At 34.5% G+C, this 13,346-nt stretch overlaps 1 protein-coding gene across 7 annotated transcripts in view; it reads right to left on the reverse strand.

Annotated features, from left to right (window-relative positions):
• Positions 1-13,346, reverse strand: part of MRPS28 (mitochondrial ribosomal protein S28) — a 352,996-nt gene that overhangs the window by 283,244 nt on the left and 56,406 nt on the right. The window contains exon 3 of one of the 7 annotated variants that reach the window (XM_079111108.1): positions 519-605. The exons of 5 other annotated variants lie outside the window; for them this stretch is intronic. In XM_079111108.1, coding sequence (XP_078967234.1) covers positions 533-605 — 73 coding nt within the window. In that variant the 3' untranslated portion in view covers positions 519-532. Of the gene's footprint in view, positions 1-518; positions 606-8,787; positions 8,849-13,346 lie in introns of those variants that run through there. One more of the 7 variants, XM_079111110.1, reaches the window with a different exon arrangement.

A 13,346-nucleotide genomic window follows, 5' to 3' on the forward strand; every position in this document is an offset into this window, starting at 1 on the left:
TGGGGCGCATTTAACAAAAGATGTAGAAATCAACAAACAAACAACTTAACAATATAGCTCAAAGCCCTAGAAAAAGAAGAGCAGACCAACACCAAAAGTAGTAGAAGACAGGAAATAGTTAAAATCAGAGCTGAAATCAACAAAATTGAAACAAAAGAAACAATCAGAAAAATTAACAAAATAAATAGTTGGTTCTTTGAAAAAATAAACAAAATTGATAAACCCTTAGCCACACTAACAAAGAGAAAGAGGGAAAAAACTCAAATTACTAAAATTCAAAATGAACAAGGAAATATCACGACACGAGTGAAATACAAAACATAATTAGAAGCCTTTTTGAAAACCTATACTCCGACAAAACAGAAAACCTCGAAGACATCAACAAGTTTCTAGAGACATATGAATTACCTAAACTGAACGAGGAGGACATACACACCTTAAATGAATCAATTTCAAGCAATGAAATAGAAGAGGTCATCAAAAGCCTACCAACAAAGAAAAGTCCGGGACCGGATGTGTTCTCAGCCGAGTTCTACAAAACCTTTAAAGAAGAGCTCATTCCAATACTTCTCAAAGTATTCCATGAAATAGAAGAGAAGGGAACCCTCCCAAACTCATTCTATGAAGCCAATATCACACTGATACCTAAACCAGAGAGAGACACATCAAGGAAAGAAAATTTCAGACCAATATCCTTAATGAACATCGATGCAAAAATTCTCAACAAAATTTTAGCAAATCGCATACAAAAATATATTAAAATGATGGTGCATCACAATCAAGTGGGTTTTATCCCAGGGATGCAAGGTTGGTTCAACATCTGAAAATCAATAAATGTCATTCACCATATCAACAGACTTAAAGTTAAGAATCACATGATTATTTCAATAGATGCAGAAAGAGCATTTGATAAAATACAGCATCCCTTCATGCTCAAAACACTAGAAAAAATTGGGGTAGGGGAAACATTCCTTAACATTGTAAAGGCCATCTACGCTAAACCCATGGCCAATATCATTCTAAATGGTGAAAAACTGAAAGCATTCCCCCTCTTTCACCAGTTCTATTCAACATCGTCCTTGAACCTATAGCCAGAGTAATTAGATAAACCAAAGAAATTAAAGGGATACGAATTAGAAAAGAAGAACTCAAACTATCCCTGTTCACTGATGACATGATTATATATTTTGAGGAACCTGGAATTTCCACCAGAAACCTTTAAGAACTCATCAGTGAATTCAGTAAAGTAGCAGGTTATAAGATCAATGGTCATAAATCCAATGCATTTTTATACATAAGTGATGAATCTTCAGAAAGAGAAGTTAGGAAAACTACCCCATTCACAATAGCATCGAAAAAAAATAAAATACTTGGGAATCAATCTCACAAAAGAGGTGAAAGACCTCTACAATGAGAATTACAGAACACTAAAGAAAGAAATTAAAGAACACCTTAGAAGATGGAAAGATCTCCCATGTTCTTGGATAGGCTGAATTAATATTGTCAGAATGGCCATACTACCAAAAGTGCTACACAGATTCAATGCAATTCCAATTAAAATCCCAATGATGTACCTTACAGAAATAGAGCAAGCAAGTATGAAATTCATCTGGAAGAATAAAAAACCCAGAGTAGCTAAAGCAATCCTCAGTAGAAAGAGCGAAGCAGGGGGTATCGCAATACCAGATCTTCAACTCTACTACAAAGCAATAGTAACAAAAACGGCATGGTATTGGTACCAAAATAGACAGGTAGATCAATGGTACAGAATAGAGGACATGGACACAAACCCAAATAAATACAATTTTCTCATACTAGACAAAGGGGCCAAAAATATGCAATGGAGAAAACATAGCCTCTTCAACAAATGGTGCTGGGAGAACTGGAAAACCATATGTAACAGAATGAAATTAAACCCCTATCTCTCACCCTGTACAAAACTCAACTCAAAATGGATCAAGGACCTTGGAATCAGACCAGAGACCCTGCATCTTATAGAAGAAAAAGTAGGTCCAAATCTTCAAATTGTTGGCTTAGGATCAGACTTCCTTAACAGGACTTCCATAGCCCAAGAAATAAAAGCAAGAATCAACAAATGGGATAGATTCAAACTAAAAAGCTTTCTCTCAGCAAAGGAAACTATCAGTAATGTGAGGAGAGAGCCTACAGAGTGGGAGAATATCTTTGCCACTCATACTTCAGACAGAGCGCTAATATCCCGAATCTATAAAGAACTCAAAAAACTCTACACCAAGAATACAAATAATCCAATCAACAAGTGGGCTAAGGAAATGAACAGATACTTCACAGAAGAAGATATACAAGCAATCAACAGAATATGAAAAAATGTTCAACATCTTTAGTCATAAGAGAAATGCAAATCAAAACTACCCTAAGATTCCATCTCACTCCAATTAGAATGGTGATTATCAAGAACACAAGCAACAATAGATGTTGATGAGGATGTGGGGAAAAAGGTACACTCACACATTGCTGGTGGGGTTGCAAATTAGTGCAGCCACTCTGGAAAGCAGTATGGAGATTCCTCAGAAAGCTTGGAATGGAACCACCATTTGACCCAGCTATCCCGCTCCTTGGCCTATACCCAAAGGACTTAAAATCAGCATACTACAGAGATACAGCCACATCAATGTTCATTGCTGCTCAATTCACCATAGCCAGATTGTGGAACCAACCTAGATGCCCTTCAGTTGATGAATGGATAAAGAAACTGTGGCATATATATACAATGGAATATTACTCCGCCATGAAGAATGATAAAATTATGGATTTACAGGCAAATGGATGATATTTGAGAATATCATGCTAAGTGAGATAAGCCAATCTCAAAAAACTAAAGGATGAATGATGTCACTGATAAGCGGATGAGAACATATAATGGGGGGAGGGAGGGGTTAGCGTTAGGGTTAGGGATAAGGAGGGTGGTAAGAATGGAGGAAGGAAGGACTGTATAGAGGGAAAAGAGGGGTGGGAGGGTTGGGGGGAAGGGAAAAAAATAACAATGAATCAAACAACATTGCCCTATGTAAATTTATGATTACAGAAATGGTATGCCTTGACTCCATGTACAAATAGAGAAACAACATGTATCCCATTTGTTTACAATAAAAAAAGGAAAAAAAAAGGAAAAAAAATGCTGCTATAGACATTTCTGTATAAGTTTTGAGTGGACACATACATCATTTTTCTCAGGTATATACACATAGGAGTGGAATCGTTGGATTATATGGTAACTCTGAACACAAGGAAAACTGCAAAAAAGTTTTCTAAAGTAGTTTACACCATTTTACATTTCCACCCATCAAAAAGTTCTTGTTTTTAAATCATAACAATCACATCATGAACACAGATTCCTTAATTTCTGCTTATAGGTAAGTGAAGAAAAAAAACTCAAGTGCTGATAAACATGTTTTATCTACCATTACATGAAACCCAGATCAGAACTTGAAACAGAAAGATAGCTTCAAATTACTATTTTAAAAATGGTTATAATATAGTAAATATTCCTCTTATACTTACATCACATCAAAATATTATACATGGACTAGCGCTAAATATCAAACATTTAAAATCTGGGAAAAATTTTAAGATATTAATAAAAAAAGGACAAACAATTTTCTCAAAAATTAAGTTTGAATCTATCAGTGACATCTACATAATTTCATTCATTAGAAGGGGAAATTATTTTTGAAATTGAAAACTGAAAGATATTCAACAGAGCAAAGTAAATATAGAGCACAGATTTACAACAGAAAATAGGAGCTAGCGTCTATAACCATTCAGTAAAGACAATAAAGAGCATTGTACAAATGGATTCATGATACGCAATCTGAAGACGAACAGCTTTATAAACTATGTAGAAAACAGCACATTCTGGATGGTCAGGGCCCTGCTTCTAGTTACTAGATATGTGTCCTATACAGGAAGGCTGGGAAAAGTCAGTGTCTATGACTAGTTAAGTGCAAAAGGAGATTACAAGGGAGTCTGGCCAAGCAGTACTAACTCCATGAGGGTTTCTGTCAAGGAGAGAGTTCAGAAGTTTGGGAACAGCAGCAAGTAGACAAGTGGTTAGGAGAAAGTACAACTAAGAACAGAAAGAGAAAGTAAAGATCCTGCAGATTCCAAACTCTGCACATGGTCAATTTCCATATATAAAATGGTATAATATTTACATCCCAAGACCATCCTCCTGCATACTTTAAATCATCTCTAGATGACTTACGATACCTAATACAATGTAAATGCTAAGTAAATAGTTGTTGTGTTGTTTAGGGAATAATGACCAAAAACGTCTGTATATATTCAACACAGATACAATTTATTTTTCTGAATATAGGCTGACATGTCTATGGCCATACCACCCTGAAGGTGCCCGATCTTGTCTGAGTATAGGCTGACTATATAAGTCTTTCTAGTTCTGCTATTACAAAGACTTTATTCCAAGGAAATAATCAGACACTAAAAACAAATTTTATGCACAGAACTACAGAAGTGTTATTTATAAAAGTAGTGAAAACCAGAAACAATGTTAATATATATCAATTTAGGACTAGTTAAATAAATTATAGAAATGAAATGCTATGTAGTCTTTAACAATACTGTTTATGACATAGTTATATAGCCTCAATGGGAAGTTGAATTACAAAACAATTCAAAAACAGGATTTTTTTTTTTTTGTTCAGAATCTTTTTTTTACGCTTATGTAAAAATATTTTCTCTAGGTAATCTTTTTTTTTTCCTTCTTCAATATACCTGAATTTGTACTTTGCAATCAACTTGAATTACTTTTGTAAAAGATATTTAACAATCTTAACAACATCAAGAGCTCATGTCATAGATTAGGGAGATAACTATAATCCCAAGATAAGTAAGCTAAAAAAAGAAAAGGACAATTAAAAAAAGCAATATTAAGAATGTGAAATGTTTGATCTGGTCACATGAGAATGAAAAATATTAATAACATTTAAGCCTAGTCATTCCACTCAGGAAATAATCCTATTGGTCTTATCCACAAAGACATTCATGGCTGCATCATTTGCAACAGTGAAAAAGTAGAAATAACATCTAACAAACAGGAATGGCAGAAGAAATTAGGATGTATATACATACATATAGTGCATTCTTCACAGTGAAAAAGTGCTATGATATAAATTAAATGAGGAGCTCAACTTTAACGATAGACAAACTGATTAAAATCATATACAAACAAAACCAAAACCTATGGCTCAAAAGTCTGGCAGGACACGCACTAAAATGACTATATAATGAAGTGTTAAGATTTAAATACTTAGGAAGTTTCCCACAATCTTTTTATGAAAATGCATTGTTTTTACATGTGAAACAAAAAAATAATAAATTAATAACAAGTAACATAAGTACAACTTTACTAATTTGGTTTGATCACTGAAGAATATTAGCTTTAACACTGCAGTAATCAATACATAGAATAAATAAATGATTTAAAATTTTAACCTAATGAAAAAAGAGGTCAAAGAATTAATTAGGCTTGGACTGGTCACAAATGTCTTTATAATGAACAAAAGGATATACGATAATATTAGAAAAGAGTATATAGAATAAAGAATATTTCCATAAATTAAAATTTATGCATTTTCAGTAAATAATAAATTTTAATGTAAAAGAACACAACATGTGGTATTTACAACAAATATATACATACCTACTTCTTTCTATTTTCCTTTTTATTATAAAAATTAAATTTGAAATATTTTGCTTGGTTAGTTATCCAATTTAAAAAATGAACTTTTAATTATCCAATTAAAAATTGAGAATACAGCTATATACACAGAAATGCAGACAGACCACACTGCAATGTAATTAGTTAAAAAGACATATAGCACTTTGAAATTCAAACTAGAAAGGTCAAGACAGGAACAGTCCATTATTAGTCACTAACAGCTTATGAATGACAATGGTGCAGCTGAATTTAGCTGAACTTGGTTAAGCTAAATTTAATAACACCTCTGGTAGTTATTTGGTAAAACAGAAATGGAAAAGTGTGGGCTAAGGTAAACTCAGCTTATACTCACTATCTTTTAAAAACTCCTTTATAAAAGATGATTGTGACAAAAAAGTTGAATTTAAAAAAAGTGAGACTTAGTAGTATGCTTTTTTCCCGATAAACATGTAATTTATTTATTTATTTTTTATTTTTTTAACTGATTCTTTTTAGTTAAACATGACAGTAGAATTCATTTTTTAATTTTTAAAGAACTAGAAAGATAAAAATCTGTCCTGGGGCTGTGATTATGGCTCAGTGGTACAGCGCTTGCCTAGCATGTGTGAGGCACTGGGTTCGATCCTCAGCACCACATAAAAATAAATAAAATAAATAAGATATTGTGTTCATCTACAACTAAAAAACTTTTTTAAAAAAAATCTGCCCTAACTGGAGATTGCTCAGGATGTCATCTTCACGGGGCAATGTGAATTGAATCAGGTTGCAATCCAACTCTGCTGTAAATGCAGTTTATTGATTTTTGCATAAATTTAATAATTTCTCTGGTCTCAGTCTTCTTGCCTAAAAAAATATGGATAATGTTGCCTGACTCAGAATGTTATTGTATTTATCCCTTTTCCTTTACAAAATTCAATATCATTTACTTCAAATATAAAAAAGAATAAGAGTGGACTATGACTATATTTGAGGATCAAACACATAATTTGAATTATGACTCTACCCCACCTCATCTCTGCAAAAACAAAACAAATAATAAATAAATATAGTGTCCAGTTTTCAAGAATCGTGTTATTTTAATTTTTCCAGAAAATGAAATGAGTGGATAACCACTCCTTAGGAAGTGAATACAGAACAAACTCATTTAACCTGAGTGAAACATAATAATTAGAGCAGAAAGAGAAGAAAACTCAGTCAGTACTTCACATATTGTGATTTTTTTCACAATAGAAAGTTTTAAAATGTTATTAGAAATACCCAGAAACAAACACATCTTAATAGTCATTACTAAACATAAAAAGTATTTAGACACTAAATTTTGTTTTGTTTTATTCTACTCCTTGGAGATAGGGAGGAACAAAACCTGTATCTCCCAAATTCCCCCAGCCCCTAAAGGTAGATACATTTTTATTCTGAAAAACCATAGAACTCCAAGAACTGTACCTATGTAGACGTCAGACAATGTCCCTTAAAAATGTCTGTAATGTGTCTTTATTCTTTGAGAGGCAGGATTGGAAAATTAGAGGTGGGAGATACACCTGAGTTAGAATCCCATCTTGGCCATTTAAGTCAGAGGGACTCAGGCAAAGTGCAAAGGCACTGCTTAGGTAACACAAAAATTATTCCCAACCCTCTTCTCCACAGTGAAAAAGTTAATAATTTTTTTTTAATTAAAAAAGTTAAATGCTATATTTCAGAGTCTTCCCTGCACCTACTGAGGGGGCATGTTGTATAGATCTGACCAGTGAAATCTAGAAAAGGTTTCTAATAAAAGTTTTTGTTTCCCTGGTAACAGGGATAAACAAGCTGACCCTGAGTTCTTCATTCTTTCTCCCTCCCTCACAGGCTGCCCGCCTGTAGTACCAGCAACTTTAGGGTACCTGTGACCCAAGAAGCATGAAGCCTGATTCTGATGCTGAAGCATGAAGTACTGATGGAGTCAAGTTGTTGACACAACCCTAGAAGCTAGCAACATGCAGGATTGCTATGACAGAAAAATAAAGCTCTTAATGTTAAGCCTCAAGCAGTCAAGATTTCTACTTGCAATTGCCACAAGTCTAAATGATTTGGAAAGTCACTTAAATTCACTAAGGCTCACTTCCCTCATCTATCAAGTAGGTACAACGATAGTAAGGTATGTGCGCGGAGCATGAAATCTGACACGTAGAAAAGGCTCAATCATGCCAGCTTTTTCAATGATGAAGGCCTTACTTAATCCACAGACCAACCACTGGAGGTAAGCACTATCATTCCATCCACCATAAAGACAAAAAAAAAATCCTGAGGCTCCAGGAGTTAAGCAACTTGCTCAAGATTACACAATTAATAAGGAGTAGGAGTAGGGCCAGGAGTAGGGCCAGGACTCAAATTCGGAAACCTTGTTCTGGGACCAATGACCACTATGATGCTTAGAAAAGTGACTACACACAATAAGAGTTGACATTGTTGGCTATAATGATTACAATAAAATGAACAACAATGAAGACAAGTAGGACATTTCCTAACTTAAAATTTTGGAAAACAGTAAATACCCATTGAATTCAATATTAATTTTGCTTTCCTTCTTAAAATTAAGCATGTTTTCAGCCTCTTCATCAAAAGTAATTTTGCTTCTTTATAAATAACACCAAAGGAACACTAAGAACAGTATATCTTAACCAATAATTGAAATACCCTACTGTTAGCAAAATGATTTTATGAATCCTGTTTACCCAGAAAGTAAGTAAGCAATGTGGCTGGAGGTATCATCACTGGTAGAGTGCATGCTTAGCTGTGTCAGTCCTGGGTTCAATCCCCAGCACTGAGGAAAAAAAAAAATGTGAGTAATAAATACTTGTGAATTTACAACATGCATGGCATGTTGTTACAATCTGCATGGCACTATTCCAGAAGTTTAAAAAAAATTTTCCCCCAAAGATGTAGCATATATCAGTTTTCTTAAAGTAACTTAAAATCCCTCTAGAGGGAGAATTTCTTAACAGTCCTACAAATGAGGAAGTTGCTGTTGCTGTTTTTAATCATCAACACCATTATTAATTACCACTACTAATAAATATAAAACTTATCTCACAAAGCTGCATATGCTAAGCTTTGCTTTTAGAACATTTTTCTTCAAACTTCAGATATTTCCTTCAGTATAAAATAACAAGACAAAGAACTTTTAAAAAAAAAAAATTCATGCTCAAGGCATAATATTCAAAATGCAAGTTAAATTCAGAATTAAAGTTTCTAAATAAATAACATTCAGGAATTGGGGAGGCCAAGATATTTGCAATAGCAACTGGAAAATGATATTTAGTTTCTGAAGCAGATTTTGAGATTTAAAGATTTATATTTAAGATTTGAGATTTATATTTAGCTGTTAATTTTCCAAATAGTCTGAAGTATTTTTTTTTAGTAAATATGAAAATAAATATTATGTACAGGCTTACAAAATGAATGTTGAATAAAATAGAAATTTGGAGACCAGGCTAGCTCAAGTAATAATGTCAAGTCTCAAAATACATACATTTACAGCAATATATTTTGGAAGCCAAATATTTCAAATCATATATTCCACACTAGGGGAACTATATCTTCATTATTTATCATAGCAAATAGTTGACAGTCATTTTCATAAGAATGCAGTATAAAAATGAAAATGCTTTCAAGGAAAATGTATCAAGGAAACATTCATTTACTTAATAAATTCAAAAATGACAGAGGCAATAGCACAAAATCCACATGAACATTATAATATGCTCAATCAGTATTAATTAAGGATCTAATTATACCTACTTAATATCTAATTTGCATTCTAAAAAGGAACACAAAGTATTCTATTTTAGATCCAAAATTAAAGTTCTGAATTAAAACTTTAAAAGAAACCTCACTATAGGATATTTATGGGAAAATATTTTCTTAAAATTTAGAACAAGCTGAGAACAAAGCTTATTTTCAAGTACTGGAATATGTTGAACCTGAATGATTCCTCATTCACCAAATGAAAGAAAATGGATATATGTACATGGAGACATTTATAAGTGTCATTTATAGGCACATAAGTGTCTCAAATGATGTGGTTTTTTAAATGGGGAACACGAAAACAATCCTTTCAGAACAATTATCATCATTATTTGGTTAGTACTGGAGATTGAACCCAGGATCTCACGCATTTACATGCTTTGCCCCTTTCAGGAACAATCCTGTTGGTTAAACTGGCCTAGAATTTAGATTCTTGGGTAAAGAACTTTTCCTGTACGTCCTGATACATGTGGAGTTAAAAATAAGGCCTCTTGCCCTCTGCTCCCATTTTCTTCGTGATACTTGCCTTGCTCATCTTCTTGGCACATGCCCCAAACTACTTCTGTTAGTCAGTTGACCTTTACTGTAACAAATACTTAAGTAAACTTAAAAAGAGGAAAGTTTTTTTTGGCTGACAGCTGCAGAAGTTTCATGGGTTCTTGGCCCTGCTGCTTTGGGTCTGTGGCAAGGCATTCAACATGATAGGAGCATGTGGTGAAAGAACTGCTCACCTCATGGTGGTTGGCAAGCAAAGAAAGAAAGAAACAGACCAGCCTCCCAATATCCCCTTCTAGCACATGCCCGTAGTTCCCTAACTTCATTCCCCTAGGCTGTCCTTCCTAAAGGTTCTAACCACCTAAATGGTACCACCCTTGACAACCAATCCTTCAGCACCCGGGTCTTTGGGAGGCATTCAAGATCCAAGCTATAGCACTTCTGCATCTCCTTCTGACCATTTTTATCTTCTAAAGTTTTATAAAGTACTTCCTAGAGGAATACAGATGAAAAACAGAAGAGTAGCAGGATAACCAAGAAAATAAAGGGCTGCGACAATTTCAAAGAAAATAACAACTGACAGTTTTGAATAATAAGGAGGCCTTGAGCAGATGACCAGAGATCGCTGACAAACCTAAGAGGGTGCTTTTAATTAATCTAATGGTGAGGGCAGAGTCTGATGGGCTGAGCCAAGGACAGAATGGAAATTTAGAAAACATGGGCAATATTTGGGCCAGGGAAGAATAAACTAATAGTTTCAAGGGGAAACAAGTTAAAATGTTTCCAGTTTTATCAAATTCTCTATAAAACATGATAATGAGAAAATTTAAGATAATGAATATGAAATCCAGAGAATCATATGAAGTTACAGACATTCAACTATTTTTGACTTACAAAAATAACAATTTCAGGGCTGGGACTGTAGCTCAGTGGTACAGCACTTGCCTTGCATGTGTGAGGCACTAGGTTCAATCCGCAGCACCACATAAAAATTAATACATAAAAAAAGATAATGTTTATTAACAACTAAAAATTATTTTTTAAAACCAGCAATTTTGTATGGTTTAAACTAATGTATGAACTTGACTTGAAGAAACAAAAAGGTTATTTACTAAAGAGGTGAAGAAAGGGATAAAATCTCCAAGAGTGATAAAGGTAAACTAATAAGACAGAATGGAAGAATTCTGAGAGCTGTGGTTGAAGTTGAGTAATAGGAACCTACAGTGAAACACCTGATGACGTTACACCTCCCAAAAGTAAATACATACCTTTTTAAACTTGCTCTTTACTCTCAGAGAAGCAGCCACTCTGTTCTAAGAGAATGCAAGAACCTGAACATCACCAGACTTCTTCAAGGCAGTCACTCTTACTTAATGTGACACAAACACAGATCTATACAGATGTCTACATGTGATGTGGCCTTTGTATTTTGGGTTTTTGTTTTGTTTTGCCTTTTTCTTTTTCTGATAAAGGCAGAAGATACACAGATTTAGAGCTAAATATGAAGTTGCTAACTCTAGGTCTGCTGCTTTTAAACAGCCTAATTTCTTATTTCCAATTCCATGTACCAAATGCTTGCTTATAGAATAATCAAAACATGTCTAGAACAAAGCTCCACTTCCTGCCCTGTGAACTGCTCCTCTACCCAACTTCCCTCCCGTTGTGACCTCCAGAAGGTCCTATCAGTCTTAATTTGAATCCTATCAGTTTTAGTTTGAATAGCCTTCCCTGGCTTTCTGTTCCCATTCTTCTCACTCCAGTCCAGCCCTACTCAGCTCCTGCTTGGATCACTACTGAGTCTGAGAACTGGTCTTGCTGGATCCACTCCACTCCACACATCACTACTAACATCAGCATCCAAAAATGGCCATCCTCAAACACCATGCTTCTGCTTCTCCTGTCATAACTTTTCAGCCTGAAATTCAGAGTATTTCACAAGGATCCTAGCCAACCCAGAAAAGCAAACTATTTCACCGCTCCCTAAATTGTCAACCATGCCATGAGACCTTGACCACTGAAGTGGTTTTAAAATATGGACACAGAAAAAAGGGGAAAAAATAGGATAAAGGAAGAAAGAGAATGATTAGGATGAAGTCACTTGGGCAAATCCAGATATGAAGTATAAGAGGTCCAAGGCTGGAGCAAAGCACCAAAGGCAGAGACAGAAAAGATGGCAGATTTTAGCAAGTCTTAAGGGGGAAGGTAGACAGCAGCTGATTGATTGATTAGATCTGGGAGGAGGGTTGAAATGAAGAGAAAGGAGCCTTATTATGTCTCTGAGCTTTCTAGTCTAGGTGGCTGGGGGGATTGTAATGGAATTAACCAAACAAAAGATGTGGTTTTGAGGACTGAAGTTAGCAAGACTCTCTTGCTTGAGAGGGAAATGACTACTTAAGAGAACTGATTTCCAGTAGCCTGAAAAAGAGTTTTTGCCAGCACTGGACTGCAACTGAGAGAAAGAGAGAGAAGCTGTGCAGCCCAAGCTAGCACTGAGTCTGACAAACTTCAAAAATGTTTCCTAAACTAGCCCAAAGTTACCAGCAGTTTACTAAGTGTATGAATAGGTAAGGAGCTGAAGTTTTAGATTTCAGAATCACAGTAGGGAAGAAAACAATAAAAGTATCTTGTAAGCATATGGGTAATCCAGGCTTAAGTAATGCCTAATAATAGTAATATTAGTGATAAAAATATTTAACATTGAAAAAGGAGGAAAAAGGAAGTTGTTTCCATTTTCTTAAATCAACAAATTATACACACATCCACTTTGGAAGTGTTTTTGAATAACCTAAAGTAGTGGTTAACAAAAATGAACTTAAGCTACACTGCCTCAGGTGCTTCCTTACTGTCATTTCTGGGTAAATACTTAAAATCTCTATGAGTCTTAGTTTCTTCAGTGCTTTTTCCCCACTAAATGAGGATCCTAACAGTGTCTACGATACAGAGTTAAAAGGTTAAAGAAATCAATGCATGCAAATCTTTGAACAAAGCACCTAGCAAGGAGAGAGTACTCAACAAATGTTAGCTATGATCTGTATAATTAATCACAAATTACAAAGTACATGCTGAAATTCTGAGTTCCTAAGAGTCACTAGATGTTATCAAGTGGCAACCTAAATCAATACAGAATTCTACAAACTAAAATAGAACTCAAACCTTCTATTAAGATAATTTCTGATTTTTCAAAAATGTACTCATAAGGGAATAGAACTACAGCCTGGACCAACTGTAGGAGTATAGCCTTGACTTTTTCCTCTTCGTCCTATTAAGATATTAACGTCAAAGTTTTTGTGGGAACACTTAATTGCTTGCATTCTTTAACAAGCAGCCACCAAAGTAGTTTCCAGATTCA

Source organism: Sciurus vulgaris, assembly GCF_902686455.1.
Source record: "Sciurus vulgaris genome assembly, chromosome: 1".
NCBI lineage: Eukaryota > Metazoa > Chordata > Mammalia > Rodentia > Sciuridae > Sciurus > Sciurus vulgaris.